The sequence below is a fragment of the Staurois parvus genome, unplaced genomic scaffold (genome assembly GCF_062004578.1).
Source record: "Staurois parvus isolate SC_StPar_1 unplaced genomic scaffold, SC_StPar_1.0 ptg003136l, whole genome shotgun sequence".
Classification (NCBI taxonomy): Eukaryota; Metazoa; Chordata; class Amphibia; order Anura; family Ranidae; genus Staurois; species Staurois parvus.
Window position 1 is genome coordinate 24,911 of NW_028320932.1, and position 24,427 is coordinate 49,337.

The 24,427-nt window shown below is 49.8% G+C and overlaps 1 protein-coding gene across 1 annotated transcript in view; it reads left to right on the forward strand.

Annotated features, from left to right (window-relative positions):
- LOC149428558 (protein tweety homolog 2-like) overlaps nt 1-24,427 on the forward strand; it is a gene marked incomplete at its 5' end in the record, with an annotated part of 55,149 nt that overhangs the window by 24,791 nt on the left and 5,931 nt on the right. The window contains 2 exons of the mRNA XM_089667266.1: nt 5,306-5,378; nt 23,778-23,847. Coding sequence (XP_089523392.1) covers nt 5,306-5,378; nt 23,778-23,847 — 143 coding nt within the window. The remainder of the gene's footprint in view (nt 1-5,305; nt 5,379-23,777; nt 23,848-24,427) is intronic.

The window sequence follows — 24,427 nt, forward strand, 5'->3', positions numbered from 1 at the left end:
ACACAGTCGACCACCCCCTCCTCCTTAATAAACTACTCTCCCTTGGCGTCAGAGACACCGCTCTCTCCTGGTTCTCCTCCTATCTATCCCAACGCTCCTTCAGCGTTTCCTACAACGGTGCCACCTCCTCCTCACTCCCCCTCTCTGTTGGGGTCCCCCAGGGCTCTGTCCTTGGACCCCTTCTCTTCTCCATCTACACCTCCTCCCTTGGCAGACTCATACACTCCCACGGCTTCAATTACCACCTCTATGCTGATGATACTCAAATTTACCTCTCCACCCCTCACCTCACCCCCACATTCTCCGCCCGCATCACTCACCTCCTAAACGACATATCAGACTGGATGTCGCTCCATTTCCTCAAACTCAACCTCTCCAAAACCGAGCTTCTCATCTTCCCCCCAGCCCGCGCCCCCCCCCCCCCATCCTTTCCATCACTACCAACAACACCACCATCAATCCCGCCCAGCAAGCCAAGGTCCTTGGCGTCATTCTGGACTCAAACCTTTCCTTCCAACCTCATATCAAATCACTTACAAACACACGCCGGCTCCACCTCCGGAACATCTCCAAGATACGCTCCTTCCTTACCCCAGACACCACTAAACTACTCGTACACTCCCTGATTATCTCACGCCTTGACTACTGCAACTCCCTCCTCACCGGCCTACCCCAGTGCAGGCTCTCCCCGCTTCAGACCATCCTGAACTCAGCGGCCAGACTCATCCACCTCACCAGCCGCTCCACCTCTGCCACCCCCCTCTGCCTCTCCCTCCACTGGCTCCCCATTGCCCAACGCATTAAATTTAAATTGCTCACCCTGACCTATAAGGCCATTCACAACACTGCCCCTAACTACCTCACCGATCTGATTCCCAGGTACCACCCTACCCGTACCCTTCGCTCTTCACAGGACCTCCTTCTATCCTGCTCCCTGGTCTCCTCCTCCCACGCACGACTGCAAGACTTCTCCAGGTCCTCCCCCATCCTCTGGAACTCACTACCCCAATCCATCAGACTGTCACCTTCCCTCCTCACCTTCAGGCGCTCCCTGAAAACCCACCTCTTCAGGGAAGCCTACCCCACCCTCACCTAACAGCCGCTGCCCTTCCCTCCTCCTACCACTCCATCCCCCACAGCCGTTTCCTCCTGTACCTCTACCCCCTCCCTCCTAGATTGTAAGCTCGGAAGAGTAGGGCCCTCTTACCCCTTGTGTACTGTTTGATGTTACTGTTCTGTTTCATGTATTGTCCCCCCTCTATTGTACAGCGCTGAGCAAACCCTTTGGCACTATATAAACTCGATAAATAAATAGTGTAGCAGTAAGACCCCCATGCTGGGAAAGCCTCTGGAGATAAAGAAACTATGTTGGGAATAAGACCATCCGTCTCCTCCTGGATTTGGAATTGGATAGCCTACAAGCTCATATATGTGTGATGGTCAGGTGTCCACAAACGTTGTCATTGGAGTGGAGCTATAAGCAAGGCCCCTATATCTGCTATGTCTCTGGAGATGAAGAGCCTAAAGAACATGTGTTGTGAATGAGACTACCAGCCTCCTCTTGGTTTTGGAATGGGATATCCTACAAGCTCATATAGGTATGATGGTCAGGTGACCTCAAGCATATGGCCATGTAATAAATCTGCATATATACCTACACACACATACATACAGGTGACAATTCGAATTATATTTCGGCAATGCCTTTGGTTCCCCTTTTAGCTCTTCTTTTCTTCTGGGCTCTAATCATGTTTGTAAAGACACACATGTCTATAAATAGAGGTTAAGCCAATTAAAACACAACTCCTCCAGTGTGTTAGCTCTGTAATGTGTTGCAGTTAAGTAATTGCATTGGCTTTGCTGCCTTTATATGATAATAATTGGCTTGTTACAGCTCAGTGATGGAAGCCTTTTGTATCTCTGAGAAACGGGGAAAACAAGTAAGCAGACAGGCAGATAAAGGCATTGAAGCTTTCCATCTGTCGGCGGGACCCTCCTGGGATGCTCTGATTACAGGTTCCTGCATCTTACCGCCTCCTCCTGGCGCACCCATTGATTTCAGATCGTCTTGTTTGGGATGGAGATGAGGGTTCCAGCCAGGAGATAGAAGCTAATTGCCAAGGAGCCGGAGGTCTGCAGTGGACATGAATAATACAGTAGCGGGATGGGGCTGGACTGCGTTTGTTGGACTTCACACCCTAGAGATAAGGCAAGAGTTGGATGTTGAGCTTCCTTGTACTGCCTGAAGAGAAGGAAGGCCACAAGTAAGCCAAATTCAGACAGATGAAATCCTGAAAAATATATAAGCACACCCTTAGTTCATGCAAAAAGAAACTGTCACCGTTTCCCTTCCCGGTCTCCTTATAGCCCACCCGTAGACCAGCTTATACTTGCCTTCACATCACTGCTGTGCTGTTCCTTCTTCCATCTCAAACAGCAAAACATACCCCGTACTTCTGGGTATGGGGGAGCACGGTGCAGTGCTGGAGCCTATAGGCCATTGCATAGAGAAGGGGTGTTAAACTGGCGGCCCTCCAGCTGCTGCAAAACTACAAGTCCAATCATGCCTTTGGGAGACTTGCTTGTAACTATCAATCTTGCAATGCCTCATGGGACTTGTAGTTCTGAAGCAGGGGTGTCAAACTGGTGGCCCTCCAGCTGTTGCCAAACTACAAGTCCCATCATGCCTTTGGCTTTGGGAGTCATGCTTGTAACTATCAATCTTGCAATGCCTCATGGGACTTGTAGTTTGGCAGTTGGAGGACCACCAGTTTGACACCCGTAGCATAGAGACATATAATGGAGGAAGCTGACATCACTCCCTGTAAGCTCCCAAACCAGCAGACAGCAGGAATTTTGCTGCAGTGGAGGATTGCTGTGCAGCGCAGTATAAGATGGTTGGGTTTAAGGACACCAGTCACTCTGCCGTGAATGGTCTGTTTTGGCACCCCAAAAACATTTTTTTGGTTTTGGATGAAGTAGGGAATGGTTAAAACCCCTTTCAGATTTTAATTCCATCTTCTTTTGCTGGGGATGATTTCCCCTAACTTTTTGTGACCAGAAATGTCCCCAGGAGTTACTCAAAAATAAAAAACCTGAGAGGCATTCTAACCTGCTTCCCTTCTATGGAAAGTGCAGAAAAAAAGTGGTTGTAGTCCCAAGTTCTATTATCTTAACTACCCAAAATCAGGTCTTCTCCTCCTCATTGAAGGACACGGTGAAGATCAGTGGATCTAGACCCACTTCCATTCATTGAAGGACACAGTGAAGATCGGTAGATCTAGACCCACTTCCACTCATTGAAGGACACAGTGAAGATCAGTAGATCTAGACCCACTTCCACTCATTGAAGGACACAGTGAAGATCGGTAGATCTAGACCCACTTCCATTCATTGAAGGACACAGTGAAGATCAGTAGATCTAGACCCACTTCCATTCATTGAAGGACACAGTGAAGATCGGTAGATCTAGACCCACTTCCATTCATTGAAGGTCATAGTGAAGATCAGTAGATCTAGACCCACTTCCACTCATTGAAGGACACGGTGAAGATCAGTAGGTCTAGATCCATTTTCATTCATTGAAGGACACAGTGAAGATCAGTAGATCTAGACCCACTTCCACTCATTGAAGGACACAATGAAGATCAGTAGATCTAGACCCACTTCCACTCATTGAAGGACACTGTGAAGATCAGTAGATCTAGACCCACTTCCACTCATTGAAGGACACAGTGAAGATCCGTAGATCTAGACCCACTTCCACTCATTGAAGGACACAATGAAGATCAGTAGATCTAGACCCACTTCCACTCATTGAAGGACACGGTGAAGATCAGTAGGTCTAGATCCATTTTCATTCATTGAAGGACACAGTGAAGATCAGTAGATCTAGAACCACTTCCACTCATTGAAGGACACTGTGAAGATCAGTAGATCTAGACCCACTTCCACTCATTGAAGGACACAGTGAAGATCCGTAGATCTAGACCCACTTCCACTCATTGAAGGACACAGGGAATTTCAGGAGATCTTGGCCCACCTGGCTATAGTGCCAGCTGCCAGTGTAGGATGCTAGGTACAACACACAAAAAGCCTAGGGGTGGCCCCTGCTGGTGGACAACCTCCATATGCGAACACACAGCTCCAGTTTTTTTGACTAGCTTTAAGAAATTGGGACATTCGAATCGATACTGGAATTATTTTTTCCATTTTTTTCTTTGAAGACTTTTTCTTCCTAAGGTTGAGAAATGGTTGTATCAGCCTTGTATCTGGCATTGCCATCTCTCTGGTCCAGACTGGTTCATCACAAAGAGAGGCCTGTGCACTGTGTAGATGTTGTCTGTGCTGTTAGAGAAGGGGTACTCAACCTGTGGCCCTCGGAGCCCTCTGATGTGACCCTCAAACTAAAACCAGGGAAGCACACTTCTATTATATCCTGCGGGTTCAGTTTGCTTTCTGAAAGAGCACCAAAACTCCTGAATGCAGGGGTTGTGGTGCGCGTTAAAGTGCACCATTCCTGCTAGCTATAATAGAAGCCGCAGGTGCACTGTGTTGCCCCCATGGTGTGGGTAAACCACCCTCCATCAGTGTAAAAGCAGCCTTATAGGGGCTCAGGACATTTTCAGTTTGGGGGATGGCAAAATCCCATCGTTGAGACATCTTTTTACCAAACCCCCCTCAACCACTAGTGTAGTATCAGGGATCGCAATGGTGACCCCACCCCACGCTCCGTGCAGCCTCCCTGTCACATTTTGTTTTACACCTGGATAGGACAGGTGGCAGGGGCGGCATATACAGGAACCACTGCCCTCCATTTTTCTCCTGCAACCAATGAAACCCGGCTTGTCCTCCCCTCCCTCGTGTACTATTCAAAATAAAAAATTCTGAACCATTTCATACATTTGCAAACATTTTTAACTTTGTCATCATGGGGTACTGAGAGAGGGCAGCATAACAACCTTGAAAAAAGGGAAGGGGGTCTGAATACTTTCTGAATGCACTGTATATTAGGGGGTAACTTAAAGAAGGTCACCAGAATGGAGGAGGCTCAATGTGGGCGCCCCCAATGTGACAGAAGAATGAGCAGAAGTTGGCTGGAAACTCTCTTCATATGAGAACCTTACCGTGCAATGGGAGGCTTATCGTGCCTTCGCCCGGCCCCATTGCCGCCATGACACCATGACACCATGACACCGCCATCGCTTGTATTAATTGGACCTGAATTAGAAATGAACAGAATAATTGTATGCGGTGATTTTGGGGCGGAGTTACATGGCCACTGAGTCTTTCTGTTTTACTCCAGGATGCTGCTGTTGGGACTGATGACGATGCTGCTGAGCTGGACGTCTCTGGCACTTGACACGTCCTCCGCCGTGGTGAGTTTCCCATTCCTGTATATAAGATCTGTAGACGTCTTTAGACTGATTCCGAATGACGGGTTGGGTGGCCCAACGTATCCAAACAGATTTCACTTTGGTCACAAGACGTCCGTTCCTAACTGGATGACATTTCATTTGCTCTGTATCCGGAACGGTCACCATTTATTTGAAGTCATTGTTTGTATTTTATTCTGATTGTGATTTAATGTTATATCATATTTCAAAATCAATTTACATCGCATTTGTTTTTTTACATTTGATTCACTTTTATATAATTATTTTATTTAAAATGTATTTTTTAATAGCATTTTTTGTAAATCATTTTTTGCATCTCCTGGCTGTGGATATCCTGCAGCCTCTTTGCAGCTCTCTCCTGTCCACATGCGCTCCAGCAATGGCTGTATTGCATTTCTCAGGGCTGTTGTAAAAAGGTGCACAAACCGAGGGCAGGCGTCGCACGCGGAGACACGCTAAGAATCCACCCACTGTGAAGCCGACAGTGTCCTTGAAATAGAAACTAACTCTCCAACCTCCCAGGATGTGGGGCCGGTCCTGCAACCTCCGGGAACATGGGGCCGGTCCTGCAGCCTCCGGGAACGTGGGACTGGTCTCTCAGCCTCTGGGAACGTGAGGCCGGTCCCGCAACCTCTGGGAACGTGCTGGTCCCACAGCCTCTGGGAACATGGGGCCGGTCCCGCAACCTCCGGGAACATGGGGCCGGTCCCGCAACCTCCGGGAACATGGGGCCGGTCCCGCAACCTCCGGGAACGTGGGACTGGTCTCTCAGCCTCTGGGAACGTGGGGCCGGTCCCGCAACCTCTGGGAACGTGCTGGTCCCACAGCCTCTGGGAACATGGGGCCGGTCCCGCAACCTCCGGGAACATGGGGCTGGTCCTGCAGCCTCTGGGAACATGAGGCCGGTCCCGCAACCTCTGGGAACATGAGGCCGGTCCCGCAACCTCCGGGAACATGGGGCTGGTCTCACAGCCTCTGGGAACGTGGGGCTGGTCCTGCAACCTCCAGGAACGTGGGGCTGGTCCTGCAACCTCCGGGAACGTGGGGCTGGTCCTGCAACCTCCGGGAACGTGGGGCTGGTCCTGCAACCTCCGGGAACGTGGGGCTGGTCTCACAGCCTCTGGGAACGAGGGGCCGGTCCCGCAACCTCTGGGAACGAGGGGCCGGTCCCGCAACCTCTGGGAAAGTGCTGGTCCCACAGCCTCTGGGAACATGGGGCTGGTCCCGCAACCTCCGGGAATGTGGGGCTTTTCCTCTAGCCTCCCGGGATGTGGGGCCAGTCCCGCAGCCTCCCGGGACGTGGGGCCTGTCCCGCAGCCTCCCGGGACGTGGGGCCTGTCCCGCAGCCTCCCGGGACGTGGGGCCGGTCCCGCAGCCTCCCGGGCGTGGGGCCGGTCCCGCAGCCTCCCGGGACGTGGGGCCTGTCGCGCAGCCTCCCGGGACGTGGGGCCTGTCGCGCAGCCTCCCGGGACGTGGGACCGGTCCCGCAGCCTCCCGGGACGTGGGGCCTGTCGCGCAGCCTCCCGGGACGTGGGGCCTGTCGCGCAGCCTCCCGGGACGTGGGGCCTGTCGCGCAGCCTCCCGGGACGTGGGGCCTGTCGCGCAGCCTCCCGGGACGTGGGGCCTGTCGCGCAGCCTCCCGGGACGTGGGGCCTGTCGCGCAGCCTCCCGGGACGTGGGGCCGGTCCCGCAGCCTCCCGGGACGTGGGGCCTGTCGCGCAGCCTCCCGGGACGTGGGACCGGTCCCGCAAGCTCCGGGAACGTGGGACCGGTCCAGCAGCCTCACCAAGACGTGGGGCCGGTCCTGCAGCCTACCGGGATGTGGGGCTGAATCTGCCGTACGTGTTGACAAAGCTACTGAAACAGACGACTCTGGTTTTTGATTCTGGCGCAGGCCATCTTAAAGGGCCACACTGCCAGAAAAGGCATTAGGACTTTATTGAGTCCCCCTGATTATGAATAAGCACAGCGGTGAGGTTTATTCATTTTTCACTGGTTGATTGCTGGGGACGATCCGTACAGAATAAAAAAATGCACCTGGAATGAAACCAACCCCATAGTGACTGCACAGTGCAGAGAGGAGCCGAGTTTGCAGGAAAATGCAGAGATTGGCGATAGGTGGAGGGAAGTTTTTCTAAGAATCAGACGGGATTTTGGTTAAAGATTTATTTAAGGAAATAAACAAATACTAAATATCTGACTTCCTCGTGAAATACGGGCGCCGGCTGCATGAAATGTATTTATTGTTGGGGAAGGATCTCATACTTTCCGGAGAGGAAGAATGGCGTGTCTCTAATAATGTCTCAGGCGCTCTGACAGCCCGCTGATGGTCCCTTTTGTCCCCCCCACCCCCACCCCCCCAGAGTGCCGCGGCTCTTTGTGCAGCAACCCGCGGTGTCGCAGGGTCAGCGTCTAATGGCGGAGATTCACTTTGTCTTCTTGGGAGTCTCTCTGGGGGATTTTAAATGGATTACGACGTGTCCATTTAATTCACGATGTCCACTTACTTGTCCCTGATGGTACTTGACTGCGTGTCATTGTCAGCCGGACACCCATCTGTGGTACTGCCCTGAATAAAATCCACCATAATACCATCTACATGTGTGACAGTACAAGGTATGAAGTATGTGCTATCACAATGTCACAATGTATCATTTCCGTCCTATCACAATGTATCATTTCCGTCCTATCACAATGTATCATTTCCCTCCTATCACAATGTATCATTTCCCTCCTATCACAATGTATCATTTCCGTCCTATCACAATGTATCATTTCCATCATATCACAATGTATCATTTCCATCCTATCACAATGTATCATTTCTGCCCTATCACAATGTATCATTTCCGTCCTATCACAATGTATCATTTCCGTCCTATCACAATGTAGCAATCCTACTAATACAATGACTACAATCTGTATCCAATCATCTTCTGTCACAATGTATCATTTCCGTCCTATCACAATGTATCATTTCCGTCCTATCACAATGTATCATTTCTGTCCTATCACAATGTATCATTTCTGTCCTATCACAATGTATCATTTCCGTCCTATCACAATGTAGCAATCCTACTAACACAATGTCTACAATCTGATCTAATATATCCAGTCATCTTCTGTCACAATGTATCATTTCCGTCCTATCACAATCTATCATTTCCGTCCTATCACAATGTATCATTTCCGTCCTATCACAATGCATCATTTCCGTCCTATCACAAGGCATAGAATCAGCTATAATGTACAAAATGTCACAATGTATCATTTCCATCATATCACAATGTATCATTTCTGTCCTATCACAATGTATCATTTCTGTCCTATCACAATGTATCATTTCTGTCCTATCACAATGTATCATTTCCATCCTATCACAATGTATCATTTCCGTCCTATCACAATGTATCATTTCCGTCCTGTCACAATGTAGCAATCCTACTAATACAATGTCTACAATCTGATCTAATATATCCAATCATCTTCTGTCACAATGTATCATTTCCGTCCTATCACAATGTATCATTTCCATCCTATCACAATGTATCATTTCCGTCCTATCACAATGTATCATTTCTGTCCTATCACAATGTATCATTTCCGTCCTATCACAATGTATCATTTCCGTCCTATCACAATGTATCATTTCTGTCCTATCACAATTTATCATTTCCGTCCTATCACAATGTATCATTTCCGTCCTGTCACAATGTATCATTTCCGTCCTGTCACAATGTATCATTTCCGTCCTGTCACAATGTATCATTTCCGTCCTGTCACAATGTATCATTTCCATCCTGTCACAATGTATAATTTCCGTCCTGTCACAATGTATCATTTCCGTCCTATCACAATGTAGCAATCCTACTAATACAATGTCTACAATCTGATCTAATATATCCAATCATCTTCTGTCACAATGTATCATTTCCGTCCTATCACAATGTATCATTTCCATCCTATCACAATGTATCATTTCCGTCCTGTCACAATGTATCATTTCCGTCCTGTCACAATGTATCATTTCCGTCCTGTCACAATGTATCATTTCCGTCCTGTCACAATGTATCATTTCCGTCCTGTCACAATGTATCATTTCCGTCCTGTCACAATGTATCATTTCCGTCCTGTCACAATGTATCATTTCCGTCCTATCACAATGTAGCAATCCTACTAATACAATGTCTACAATCTGATCTAATATATCCAATCATCTTCTGTCACAATGTATCATTTCCGTCCTATCACAATGTATCATTTCCGTCCTGTCACAATGTATCATTTCCGTCCTGTCACAATGTATCATTTCCGTCCTGTCACAATGTATCATTTCCGTCCTGTCACAATGTATCATTTCCGTCCTGTCACAATGTATCATTTCCGTCCTATCACAATGTATCATTTCCATCCTATCACAATGTATCATTTCCGTCCTGTCACAATGTATCATTTCCGTCCTATCACAATGTATCATTTCCATCCTATCACAATGTATCATTTCCGTCCTGTCACAATGTATCATTTCCGTCCTATCACAATGTAGCAATCCTACTAATACAATGTCTACAATCTGATCTAATATATCCAATCATCTTCTGTCACAATGTACAATACACATCCCATTACAATGTATAAAGCTCATTACGATACATTGTATAACATTTACTATCACGATATATAAAATTGTTATAATGTATAAAGTCCATGATAATGAAATGTATCAAATCTGTTATATTACAGAGTAGAAAGAGTGCAGAGTATATTATTATTATTATACAGGATTTATGGCACCAACAGTTTGCGTAGCGCTGTACAATATAAGGGGGGCGGTACAATTACAATACATTTCAGTACAGAAGGAATATGAGGGCCCGGCCCTTGGAGCTTACAATCTAATGGAAGGGGGAGTGGATACAAAAGGTGATGGCTGCGGGGGATGATCTGGTGGAGGTGATTCAAGTACAATTCTTAGGTGGGGGTGGGGTAGGCTTCCCCGAATAAGTGAGTTTTCAAAGATCGCCTAAAGGCAGACAGGGTGAGGACTGACCGGATATACTAGGGTAGGGAGTTCCAGGGGATGGAAGAGGCTCTGGAGAAGTCCTGGAGGTGAGCGTGGGAAAAGGTGATGAGGGAGCTAGAGAGAAAGATGTCTTGGGAGGAGCAGAGAGGGCGATATGGGCTGTATCTGTGGATGAGGTTGGTGATGTAGCCGGGGCAGTGTTGTGGATGGCTTTGTATGCTGTGGTTAGTATACAGAAATACCAATCAATTAAATTCATTTCATTTCCATGAGATGAGCGACTTCATGTTCGCTGCCCTTCTCCCGCTGCCGCTTTGCCGCCATATTTGCCGTTGCAGCCGCCTGCCGTTTAATAGGATAGACCTGTTGTGGAACCTGAATATTGAGTGCGCAGTCATGTCCCAGGCGTGATTACATGGATGCAGCCACGTGGTTTAAGTGGTTTTGTAGCCCGGGGACACATACGTGTTGCAGTATCGGCTCATACTGATTGGTATTTTAATAGTCTACTCTGTACAGCGGGGAAAATAACGATTTCATCCCCGGCAGGGTTTGTATGTTCTCCCACTTAGAAGGAAATGATCGGTCTATAATTTGTATCATACGTGTATTTTAAATGTTAGAGACAGAAAATCAACCAAAAATCCAGAAACAACACAATACAAATGTTATAAATGGAGTTGCAGTTCAGAGAGTAAAATAAGTATCTGATCCCCACCAACCAACACTGATTCTGGCTCCCACAGTCTGGCTAGGTGCTCATGTGGTACACAGATCAGTCCTGTCAAGGTGCTCCTACCGACAACTCGTGTATAAAAGATGCCTGTCCATGGAATCTCATTCTGCCATTCAAACCTCACCACCACCGTGGGCAAGACCAAGGAGCTGTCAAAGAACGTCAGGGACAAGATGGTAGACCTACACAAGGCTGGAATGGGCTACAAGACCATCAGCAAGAAGCTTGGTGAGGAGACAACTGTAGGAGCAATTCTATGGAAATAGAAGAAATACAAAATACTCCATCAATCGTCCTCGGTCTGGAGCTCCATGCAAGATCTCGCCTCGTGGAGTGTCAATGATCATGAGAAAAGTGAGGGATCATCCCAGAACTACACGTGAGGATCTTGTCAATGATCTCCAGGCAGCTGGGACCACAGTCACCAAGAAAACAATTGGTACCACACTACGCCGACAAGGACTGAAATCCTGCAGTGCCCGCACGGTCCCTCTGCTCAAGAAAGCCCATGTCCAGGCCCGTCTGAAGTCTGCCACTGAACATCTGAATGATGCAGAGGAGGACTGGTGGGAAGTGTTGTGGTCAGATGAGACCAAAATCCAGCTCTTTGGCATCAACTCAACTCGCCGTGTTTGGAGGAGGAGGAATGCTGCCTATGACCCCAAGAACACCATCCCAACTGTGAAACATGGTGGTGGAAACATTCTGCTTTGGGGTGTTTTTCTGCTAAGGGGACAGGACAACTGCACCGCATCAAAGGGACGATGGACGGGGCAATGTACCCTCAAATCTTGGGTGAGAACCTTCTTCCCTCAGCCAGGGCATTGAAAATGGGTGGTGGATGGGTGTTCCAGCATGACAATGACCCAAAACACACGGCCAAGGCAACAAAGGAGCGGCTCAAGAAGAAGCACATTAAGGTCCTGGAGTGGCCTAGCCAGTCTCCACACCTTCATCCGATTGAAAATCTGTGGAGGAGCTGAAAGTTTGAGTTGCCAAACGTCAGCCACCAAACCTTAATGACTTGGAGAGGATCTGCCAAAAGCCAAAATCCCTCCTGAGATGTGTGCGAACCTGGGGGCCAACTCCAGGAAACGTCTGACCTCTGTGAGTGCCAACAAGGGATTTGCCACCAAGTACTAAGTCATGTTTTGTGAAGGGGATCAGATCCTTCTTTCCCTCATGAACATGCAGATCAGTCATCATTTGTTAGACGCATTTCTGCTGAATTTGTTGTTGTATTCTGTCTCTCAGTGTTACACCGAACATTCCATTGTTAGACCGATCGTTTCTGTGTGAGGGGCGAACATTCCATTGTTAGACCGATCATTTCTGTGTGAGGGGCGAACATTCCATTGTTAGACCGATCATTTCTGTGTGAGGGGCGACCATTCCATTGTTAGACCGATCATTTCTGTGTGAGGGGCGAACATTCCATTGTTAGACCGATCGTTTCTGTGTGAGGGGCGAACATTCAGCATCAGAGGGGGGCAAATACACATTTCCTTCAGTGTACATAGACTTAAAATATATATTTTTTAGTATTCCTTTGCCTTTTAGTATATGGAGGTTTGCGGTGCATACGGCGTGCGCTCAGTAATCCGCCCGATGTTCCGCCTCCTCGCGTTCCGCCATCGTTCTGTTTCCTGAGACGCGGTTAGAAGGAGATAAATGAAGATTTATTCTCGGGAGCCATCTGTGGCACCGGCTCTCCCGCACTCCTCTAAGTGGATTGTGTCACCCCAGGGCCACGCAACGCATGCCGTTAATCGAGGCCCCCCCCCCATGTGCCACCACCTCCCCAGGACCTCAGAGGACCATCTGGACGAGGAGCCTTGAAACGTATTGATTGTATTTAGCTGCTAATACATCACTTAGATCAGGGGTGTCAAACTGGTGGCCCTCCAGCTGTTGCAAAACTACAAGTCCCATCATGCCTCTGCCTTTGGGAGACATGCTTGTAACTGTCAGTTGTGCAATGCCTCATGGGACTTGTAGTTCTGAAGCAGGGGTGTCAAACCGGTGGCCCTCCAGCTGTTGCCAAACTACAAGTCCCATCACGCCTCTGCCTTTGGGAGACATGCTTGTAACTGTCAATACTGCAATGCCTCATGGGACTTGTAGTTTGACAACAGCTGGAGGGCCGCCAGTGACCCCCGTGACCTAGATGATCAATGAACTGATTAGAGGGCCGGGGACGCCTCCACAAAGGGCGCTGTCACTGGAAGGAGCCTTTATCCCCGAATATGGACGTTGTGTGGTGATGAGCCTCGGGAGGGTCTCGGGACGCTCTACGCGATTTGGGAATCGGCCCGCGCTGTTGGTCCACCATATTGCGCTGTTGGTCCACCATATTGCCCTGTTGGTCCGCCATATTGCGCTGTTGGTCGAGTTGTAAAGTGTATCTAAAGCCGAAACCTTTTCATTTTCATTTTGGATGGAATATCTGAAGGTGGTGACCCCCGCCATTGTAGAGATTTCCCTTCACTTCCTGTCCGGTAGGCAAGTCAGTGGAAATCCCTCCAATGTGAGGGGAATCCCCTCTTAGATGGTCTTCGCTGGAACTAGTGTGCCCATCGGAAGGGTTCCCCCTCTATTCCTGCTCTGGTGACAGCGTGAAATGTTGAGTGGGGGGGCCAGGTGTGTGTAATGTACAGAGTGTGGGGGCCGGGTGTGTGTAATGTACAGAGTGGGGGGGGGGGGTCAGGTGTATGTAATGTACAGAGTGTGGGGGGCCAGGTGTATGTAATGTACAGAGTAGGGGGGGGGGCAGGTGTATGTAATGTACAGAGTGCGGGGGTCAGGTGTGTGTAATGTACAGAGTGCGGGGGTCAGGTGTGTGTAATGTACAGAGTGGGGGGGGGTCAGGTGTGTGTAATGTACAGAGTGGGGGGGGTCAGGTGTATGTAATGTACAGAGTGCGGGGGTCAGGTGTGTCTAATGTACAGAGTGCGGGGGTCAGGTGTGTGTAATGTACAGAGTGCGGGGGTCAGGTGTGTGTAATGTACAGAGTGGGGGGGTCAGGTGTGTGTAATGTACAGAGTGCGGGGGTCAGGAGTGTGTAATGTACAGAGTGGGGGTCAGGTGTGTGTAATGTACAGAGTGGGGGGGGGGTCAGGTGTGTGTAATGTACAGAGTGCGGGGGTCAGGTGTGTGTAATGTACAGAGTGCGGGATTCAGGTGTGTGTAATGTACAGAGTGGGGGGGTCAGGTGTGTGTAATGTACAGAGTGGGGGGGGGGGTCAGGTGTGTGTAATGTACAGAGTGTAGGGGCCAGGTGTGTGTAATGTACAGAGTGGGGGGGGTCAGGTGTGTGTAATGTACAGAGTGGGGGGGTCAGGTGTGTGTAATGTACAGAGTGCGGGGGTCAGGTGTGTGTAATGTACAGAGTGGGGGGGTCAGGTGTGTGTAATGTACAGAGTGGGGGGGTCAGGAGTATGTAATGTACAGAGTGCGGGGGTCAGGAGTATGTAATGTACAGAAAGGGGGGGTCAGGTGTGTGTAATGTACAGAGTGTGGGGGTCAGGAGTATGTAATGTACAGAAAGGGGGGGTCAGGTGTGTGTAATGTACAGAGTGCGGGGGTCAGGAGTATGTAATGTACAGAAAGGGGGGGTCAGGTGTGTGTAATGTACAGAGTGCGGGGGTCAGGAGTATGTAATGTACAGAAAGGGGGGGTCAGGTGTATGTAATGTACAGAGTGGGGGGGTCAGGTGTATGTAATGCACATAGTGCGGGGGTCAGGTGTGTGTAATGTACAGAGTGTGGGGGTCAGGTGTGTGTAATGTACAGAGTGTGGGGGTCAGGTGTGTGTAATGTACAGAGTGGGGGGGTCAGGTGTGTGTAATGTACAGAGTGTGGGGGTCAGGTGTGTGTAATGTACAGAGTGCAGGGGTCAGGTGTGTGTAATGTACAGAGTGGGGGGGTCAGGTGTGTGTAATGTACAGAGTGGGGGGGTCAGTAGTATGTAGGAGTGCAGAAATCAGATGAGACTGTCCCTTTAGCTGCTCTTGCCGTCAGGAAAGCGTGGAGGTGGCAGTGCTGAGGAGGAGCGCCCAGTGTAAGGCGGCCTTCCTTCATACGGCAACATGTTGGGCAGCCACAGGCAGCTCAGGAGCATGGATGGAAATGGCATCAGACCCAGGACACCAGGATGACACCAGGCGGTAGATGCTTGGCACATGACCTGGGCACTCGGGGGGGGGGGGGGGGCGTTGGACCTTTTCTCCTCTCCTCCCCCCTCCAGCCCACATCTACACCCCGGCACATGAGTTGAATGGTCATCCTATTACTGCAGCTGAATGAGCTGCACATGATGATCCCATGATCCCGAACACGCGGTTATTTTTGGGTTTCCAGTTGTTGCTGAATGCAGTTGTGTTGGCGATTTGAGCCCCGAGCCGGGATTAATGAAGCCTTCATCATATGTTATGGAAGCCGGTTGTAGGGACCGTGCATGGGTCCTACACCCCATACCGGCATAGGGCCACTGAACCTACAATGTAACCTTACAGCCCAACTCCAGGCTGGCCACAGACGTCCACCGCGCCCCTCAGAAGAGAAGAATTCTCCATTTTCCAAGAGATGATTTCACAAAGTTCCTTAACGCACAGTCCTGCCATCTTCCTCCCGGACAGCTTCAGTAGGGATGACCGGTCTTCTCTTGTTCTCCAGTCCCGTCCCCCTCCTGAGGTCCATTCAGAGCGGTGGATTGTTTGAACGTGCATTCTTTGGTGCATTTATTGTGCGTTGCTGTAACGCAGCGCAGTCTTTTCAGCTGTTAATGCACCAGGACTATTTTTGACAATGCGTCGCACCACAGTGCACATGCATATTGTGGTGCGCTAAAGCAAGGTGTGTGCTCTGTGATGTGGTGGCATTCATAGCGTTCAGCATGCGTACCACCATTGTGTACTCTAGCATTGTGGGTACCATCGGTCTTTGTTACCCAGTAATAGCGCAGTGAAGTAGACTGAATCCACCCGTAACGATGCAGCCAACAACGCTGCGAGGAGACTCTACACCCATCATGGGTCCCTTTAAAGCTCGTGTCCAACACATCTGGCCCACCTGGCTATTCCATCTGGCCCCCGCACCCAGGGCTGGTGCTAGACTATTTTGCACCCTAGGCAAGCCAAGCTACTTGTGTGCCCCCCCCCCCCAGAAAAAATAGAGAAATAGTAAAACATATTAAATCAACAAAATATGAACCTGCTAAATTTCTTTAATTTGCAAAAGTAAGTGCCATAAGATGCCACCAACAGAGTTACAAAACTCCACAGTAAACAGCATTGCATTAAGGGACTGAGTCTGAGAGGAACACTGGAAGGAGCGGCAGCTCAGCTGCTACACTGGCCCCAGACACCTGGCATCTGCCTCTGCCCTTTCTTCCTCCCCCTCTGCTGCCCCTCCTCTCAGCTGAAGGATCATTCATGACATGGTGGCGTCACACACAGAGAGTGCTGGCCTGTGCTGCGCTCAGGCGCCCCTAGGTGGCAGTGTGCAAAAATAAATGTAATAAGATGCCACCAACAGAGTCACACAACTCCACAGAGAACAGCATCCACCGGCCGGCTTGCAGTAAGGGACTGAATCTGAGAGGAACACCGGAAGGAGCGGCAGCTCAGCTGCTACACTGGCCCCAGACACCTGGCATCTTCCTCTGCCCTTTCTTCCTCCTCCCCCTCTGCTGCCCCTCCTCTCAGCTGAAGGATCATTCATGACGTGGCGGTGTCACACACGCAGAGAGTGTGCTGCGCCCAGGCGGCCCTAGGTGGCAGTGCGCCCTAGACAGCTGCCTAGTTTGTCTAGTGGAAGCACCGGCCCTGTCCACACCTCACTTCCAACTGCGACACCCCCCTCATCTCTGCCCCCCCAACCCCCCTTCCCAGGTCTCAGCAGTCAGCAGCAGAAAGGAGGACAGAGCTCCTCCTGCAGATCCTGCGCCTCTCTCTGAAGCTGCAGCACCCCCTGGTCTCCAGCCCTCCTCCGGTCCTCCTCCAGATCTGCACTTTCTGCTTCCCAGCTTCTTTCTGGCAGACGCACAAAGTAAGGGGGTGCACTGTAATGTAAGGAAAGGTGGGGGACTCTTAACGTCTGATGGTGGGGGGACTCTTGACATTTGATGTAATGGGGGTGATATATATGCGGGGTGTATATACATGTATATATACAATGAAGGAAATGTGTATTTGCTCCCCTCTGATGGTGAATGTTCGCCCCTCACACAGAAATGATCGGTCTAACAATGGAATGTTCCCCCTCACACAGAAATGATCGGTCTAACAATGGAATGTTCGCCCCTCACACAGAAACGATCGGTCTAACAATGGAATGTTCGCCCCTCACACAGAAATGATCGGTCTAACAATGGAATGTTCGCCCCTCACACAGAAATGATCGGTCTAACAATGGAATGTTCGGTGTAACACTGAGAGACAGAATACAACAACAAATTCAGCAGAAATGCGTCTAACAAATGATGACGGATCTGCATGTTCATGAGGGAAAGAAGGATTTGATCCCCTATCATTCAGCAGGATTTCTGGCTCCCAGGTGTCTCTCATACAGGTAACAAGCTGAGATTAGAAGCAGTCTCTTAAAGGGAGTGCTGCTAATCTCATTGTGTTACCTGTATAAAAGACACCTGTCCACAGGAGCCATCAAACCATCAGATTCCAAACTCTCCACCATGGCAAAGACCAAAGAGCTGTCCAAGGATGTCAGGGACAAGATGGTAGACCTACACAAGGCTGGACTGGGCTACCAAACTATGGCCAAGCAGCTTGGTGAGAAGGTGACAACAGTTGGTGCAATCATTCACAAATGGAAGAAACACAAAACAAGTGTCAGTCTCCCTAGGTCTGGTGCACCATGCAAGATCTCACCTCGTGGAGTGTCAATGATCATGAGAACAGTGAGGAATCATCCCAGAACTACACGTGAGGATCTTGTCAATGATCTCCAGGCAGATGGGACCACAGTCACCAAGAAAACAATTGGTAACACACTACGCCGACAAGGACTGAAATCCTGCAGTGCCCGCACGGTCCCTCTGCTCAAGAAAGCCCATGTCCAGCCCGTCTGAAGTCTGCCACTGAACATCTGAATGATGCAAAGGAGGACTGGTGGGAAGTGTTGTGGTCAGAGGAGACCAAAATCCAGCTCTTTGGCATCAACTCAACTCGCCGTGTTTGGAGGAGGAGGAATGCTGCCTATGACCCCAAGAACACCATCCCAACTGTGAAACATGGTGGCGGAAACATTCTGCTTTGGGGGTGTTTTTCTGCTAAGGGGACAGGACAACTGCACCGCATCAAAGGGACAATGGACGGGGCAATGTACCCTCAAATCTTGGGTGAGAACCTTCTTCCCTCAGCCAGGGCATTGAAAATGGGTGGTGGATGGGTGTTCCAGCATGACAATGACCCAAAACACACGGCCAAGGCAACAAAGGAGCGGCTCAAGAAGAAGCACATTAAGGTCCTGGAGTGGCCTAGCCAGTCTCAAGACCTTCATCCGATGGAAAATCTGTGGAGGGAGCTGAAAGTTCGAGTTGCCAAACGTCAGCCACCGAATTTTAATGACTTGGGGAGGATCTGCCAAGAGGAGTGGGCCAAAATCCCTCCTGAGATGTGTGCGAACCTGGGGGCCAACTCCAGGAAACATCTGACCTCTGTGATTGCCAACAAGGGATTGGCCACCAAGTACTAAGTCATGTTTTGTGAAGGGGATCAAATCCTTCCTTCCCTCATGAACATGCAGATCAGTCATCATTTGTTAGACGCATTTCTGCTGAATTTGTTGTTGTATTCTGTCTCTCAGTGTTACACCGAACATTCCATTGTTAGACCGATCATTTCTGTGTGAGGGGCGAACATTCCATTGTTAGACCGATCATTTCTGTGTGAGGGGCGAACATTCCATTGTTAGACCGATCATTTCTGTGTGAGGGGCGAACATTCCATTGTTAGACCGATCATTTCTGTGTGAGGGGCGAACATTCCATTGTTAGACTGATTTGTTATTTGATTAAGTAACGCAGCGCCGTATCGCAATAAATGGCCTGGTCAGGAGCGGGGGGGGGGGATAAATCCTCTGGAGGGGGAGGGGTTAAAGGTGCTTAAAAAAAAATGGCGCTGGCAGCGAAGGGGTTAAAGACAGCGGGGTCGGCATAATCCACTGCAGAGCGAATCAGAGCCAGCCTGAGGCTCAGCCCTTCGCTGGTCGATCGGGGGGTCAGTTTCAAGGAGAGCAAAAAATATCGCCCCCTGATTGCCTTTCCATAGAATGTATCGATCGAGGACGCCGGAATGTTGATGGGCGGTAATATTATAGGCCGTATCTGGTTCTCTCTTCTATGCGGGAAAAACTGCAAACTTAGAGATTTTCTTTAAAATTATAAAATGAAATAAGCAAACAGAAGTAATCGGATACAGAAGGGTCCAAGTTGGTGTCACTGATGGGTCCAAGTTGGTGTCGCTGATATTTGTCCTCATCATGGCTGCTCAATGTTACATCAGCGGTCTCCGCTTCATCACAATATGGCTTCACCACCCAACCCAATCCTCACATTCCTCTCCTCCATGGGAAAACATGCATTTTTTTTTTTTTTGCTAGAAAATTACTTACAACCCCCGAGCATACCTTTTCTAAGTAGAGGCCCTAGTGCAGTGGTCTCCAAACTGTGGCCCCGGGGTCGAATGTGGCCCTTTGCTTGCTTTTGTCTGGCCTTTGGGGCACTATTTCATTCACCAACACCAATAACGGGGCACAGTTCCTTCCAATGACACCAATGATGGGGCACAATTCCTACCAATGACGCCAATGATGGGGCCCAATTCCTCCCAATGACACCAGTGATGGGGCATAGTTCCTCCCAGTGAAACCAACAATTAGCCACAGTTCCTCCAAATGACACCAACAATGGGACCCAATGACACAAATGATGGGGCATAATTCCTCCCAATGACACCAGTAGTGGGGCACAGTTCCTCCCAATGACACCAGCAATGGGGCCCAATGACACCAATGATGGGACACTATTCTTACCAATGATGGGGCACTATTCCTACCAATGACACCAGTGATGGGGCACAATTCTTCCCAATGCAACCAATGATGAGGCACAGTTCCTCCCAATGACACCAACAATGGGGCCCAATGATGGGGCACAGTTCCTCCCAATGACACCAACAGTGGGGCACAGTTTCTCCCAATGACACCAACAATGGGGCCCAATGACAGCAGTGATAAGGCACAGTTCCTCCCAATGCTGACAACAATGGGGCACAGTTCCTCCCAATGACACCAATGATGGGGCATAGTTCCTTCCAATGACACCAATGATGGGGCCCGATGACACTAATGATGGGGCACAATTCCTACCAATGACGCCAATGATGGGGCCCAATTCCTCCCAATGACACCAGTGATGGGGCATAGTTCCTCCCAGTGAAACCAACAATTAGCCACAGTTCCTCCAAATGACACCAACAATGGGGCCCAATGACACAAATGATGGGGCATAATTCCTCCCAATGACACCAGTGATGGGGCATAATTCCTCCCAATGACACCAACAATGGGGCACAGTTCCTCCCAATGACACCAGCAATGGGGCCCAATGACAACAATGATGGGACACTATTCCTACCAATGATGGGGCACTATTCCTACCAATGACACCAGTGATGGGGCACAATTCTTCCCAATGCAACCAATGATGAGGCACAGTTCCTCCCAATGACACCAACAATGGGGCCCAATGATGGGGCACAGTTCCTCCCAATGACACCAACAGTGGGGCACAGTTCCTCCCAATGACACCAACAATGGGGCCCAATGACACCAGTGATGAGGCACAGTTCCTCCCAATGCTGACAACAATGGGGCACAGTTCCTCCCAATGACACCAACAATGGGGCCTAATGACACTGATGGTGGGGCACAGTTCCTAACAATGACCACATAGGATCGCAGGGGACAGGGATCAGAGAGTTGTCACCCTATAACAGGAAGTGCCTGATGAAGAACCTTCATGGCAGGATCACCAGGTAGTACACTCATGGAAGCTGCAGATTTCCTAGGATTGTAAATGACTTCTGTAGTGACATGTTAAAGCTTCTGTGAGGTTTGTGATTGAGGTTTGCATACGTTTAAAGCCCCCAAGAAAGGGGCTGGAAAATGCATTCGTCACGTCTGGCGCCCCCTGAAGGAGGACTGCAATCTGCTGCTTTCATCCTTGACGGGAACTGTCCCTTCACCGCGGCCCGTCTCCAGCAATATAACACCGCGACCGTGAAATTGGCGGCCTCCGATTCTGCTGCCAGGTGCATGTCAGCGTGTCCAATTCCCCCGACTCATTGCTAATTGAATCTCCCCGGCCTTCCCCGCGCCCAGACACGGCCTTCAGGTCCGATTCGTCTGTAATCTGTCTGCGCCGTGTCGGGAGAAGATTGGAGCCGCTATGGGGGGAGGTGAATGATGACAACGATTTCCATTAAAGAGAATCCTGCAGGAGAGAAACCATCGCCTGACAACTGTGCCGGAGGAATCTGCATGGAGGAGGAATTAAAAGAAGAACGCTTCGGGAGCACTCAGACATGGAGGCTGAAGGCTCTGGCTGAAGGGGTCCGGTCACGAAAAGCTGGGGGAGACAAATTGTTCGATATTCCGCACACTCAGCAATTTTATTGATGTGGATATTTAATATGATCCCTTGCTCTGCGGGGGCGGGGACTGATTAAACTGAAGTGATAAAATAGATCCACCTTAATCAGGGGAGGGACATCCCGCCCTCTTCTCTGCTAGCAAAGAGATCGATCTTTTAGTAAAGATTGTCTGAATAATGAAAGGGGAAAGATATCAACAATGTAGAGAGATCAGCCATGACAGGATGACTACCTACCACCACCCGTCATGGCATGGCCTCCACTAGACCTCTGAAGGTGCGCTGTGGTATCAGCACCAAGCCGGCCATAGCAGATCCTTTTAGTCCTGTAAGTTGGGAGGCGGGGCCCCCATGGATCGGACTTGTTTTTCCAGCACATCTCAGGGATGCTCCATTGGATTGAGATCTGGAGAATTTGGATTTTGGAAGTCAACACCTCAACCCTGTGTCCCTCAAAGCGTTCTTGAATTCCTCAGAGTAGGCCACTTTCTTCTATTGCTCTGTGTTCTGAGGCTCACGTGCCCATTGTAGGCTCTTCTGGCTGTGGACTCGGGTCAGCATGGACACCCTGACCGTTCTACAGCTACACAGCCCCATACACAGCAATCTGCGATGCTCTGCGTGTTCCGACACCTTCCTATCAGAACCAGCATGAGATTTTTCAGCAATTTGAGATCCAATAGCTCTTTTATTGGATCGGATTGCACAGGCGGACCTTCCCTCTCCAACTCCATAAATGAGCCTTAACTCCCCACCTCCATCAATGAGCCACGCCCCCCCACCTCCATCAATCAGCCATGCCCCCCCACCTCCATTAATCAGCCTTCCCTCCCCCACCTCCATCAATGAGCCCCCACCTCCATTAGTCAGCCTTCCCTCCCCCACCTCCATCAATGAGCCTCCTCCGCCCCCCCCACCTCCATCAATCAGCTTTCCCTCCCCAGCCTCCTTCAATTAACTTCACTCCCCCCACCACACCCCCCGTTAATGAGCCTTCCATCCCTATCTCCGTCAATGAGGCTTCCCTACCCACCTCCATCAATGAGCCGTCCCTCCTCTCCACCTTCATTAATGAGCCTTCAATCCCCACTTCCATCAATGAGCCTTCCCTCCCCCCACCCCCATCAATGAGCCTTCCCTCCCCACCTTCATCAATGAGCCTTCCCTCCCCACCTTCATCAATGAGCCTTCCCTCCCATCCTCCGTCAATGAGCCTTCCCTCCCCACCTCCATCAATGAGGCTTCCCTACCCACCTCCGTCAATGAGCCGTCCTTCCTCTCTACCTTCATTAATGAGCCTTCAATCCCCACCTCCGTCAATGAGCCTTCCCTACCCCCACCTCCATGAATGAGCTTTCCCTCCCCACCTCCATCAATGAGTTTTCTTCCCCACCTCCATCAATGAACCTTCACTCCCCACCACCTTCAATGAGTCTTCCCTCCCTACCTTTGTCTTTGAGACTTCCCTCCCCACCTCCATCAATGAGGCTTCTCTACCCACCTCCATCAATGAGGCTTCCCCCCCACCTCCATCAATGAGCCTTCCCTCCTCTCCACCTCTATTAATGAGCCCCCCCGCCCTCTATCAATGAGCCTTCCATCCCCACCTCCATCAGTGAGCCTTGGCCACCCATAACCCTGTCACTGGTTGGCCAGTTTTCCTTCCTTGGACCACTTTTGGTCGGTCCAATCGCAGAACATCCCACAAGAGCTGCAGTTTTGGAGTTGCTCTGACCCAGTCGTCTAGATATTACAATTTGGCCCTTGTCAGTGTCCCTCCAGTCCTTACACTTGTCCATTTTTTTCTGCTTTCAACACATCAGCTTCATGGACAACATGTTCACTTGCTGCCTAATACAGTATATCTCACCCACTTTTAGATGTCATTGTGACCAGATAATCGATGTTCTTCATGTCACCAATGGTAATGGGATGTCTTTGTGTCTTGTAGGGTACCAGTGATTTCTGTGTGGCTCCTGACAAGTTCATCATGAATATGACCCAGGATCAGATCAGTGCAGGTAAGGATCGGGCCCTATGACTCCGGAGTGGTCTTCTCATCCAGCATCAGTACCTGACCTCACAAATGCTCTTTTGGCTGAATGGAATTTTGTAGGAAGCCATCAAAGAAGAGTGGAGTCAACTCCACAAAGACATGGATGACCAGCTTGGTGTGGAGGAACGTGTGTACTGTGCAGAGCCCCGACCTCAACCTACTGAACACCTTTGGGATGAATTGTGAGGTCCGGGTACTGATGCTGGATAAGAAGACCTGCCTCCTATGTAGTGCCCCATGTTGGGCGCCAATAAAAAGACCTGGTTCACCATCAGTGTTCCAATTCCTCCCAAAGGTGATCAGTAGGTTGAGGTCGGGGCTCTGTACAGGGCACTGAAGTTCCTCCCCTCAAACTGGTCATCTATGTCTTTATGGAGCTGGCTCTGTACACAGGGGACAGTCATGGGGGAGACAGAAAAGGGTCTTCACCAACCTGTTACCACAAGGATCGAAGAGCACAATTGTCTCCAATGTCTTTGTATGATGGAGGATTACCGGGACCCTTCACTGGAGACACTGGAACTAAAAGACATTATAGACAGAGC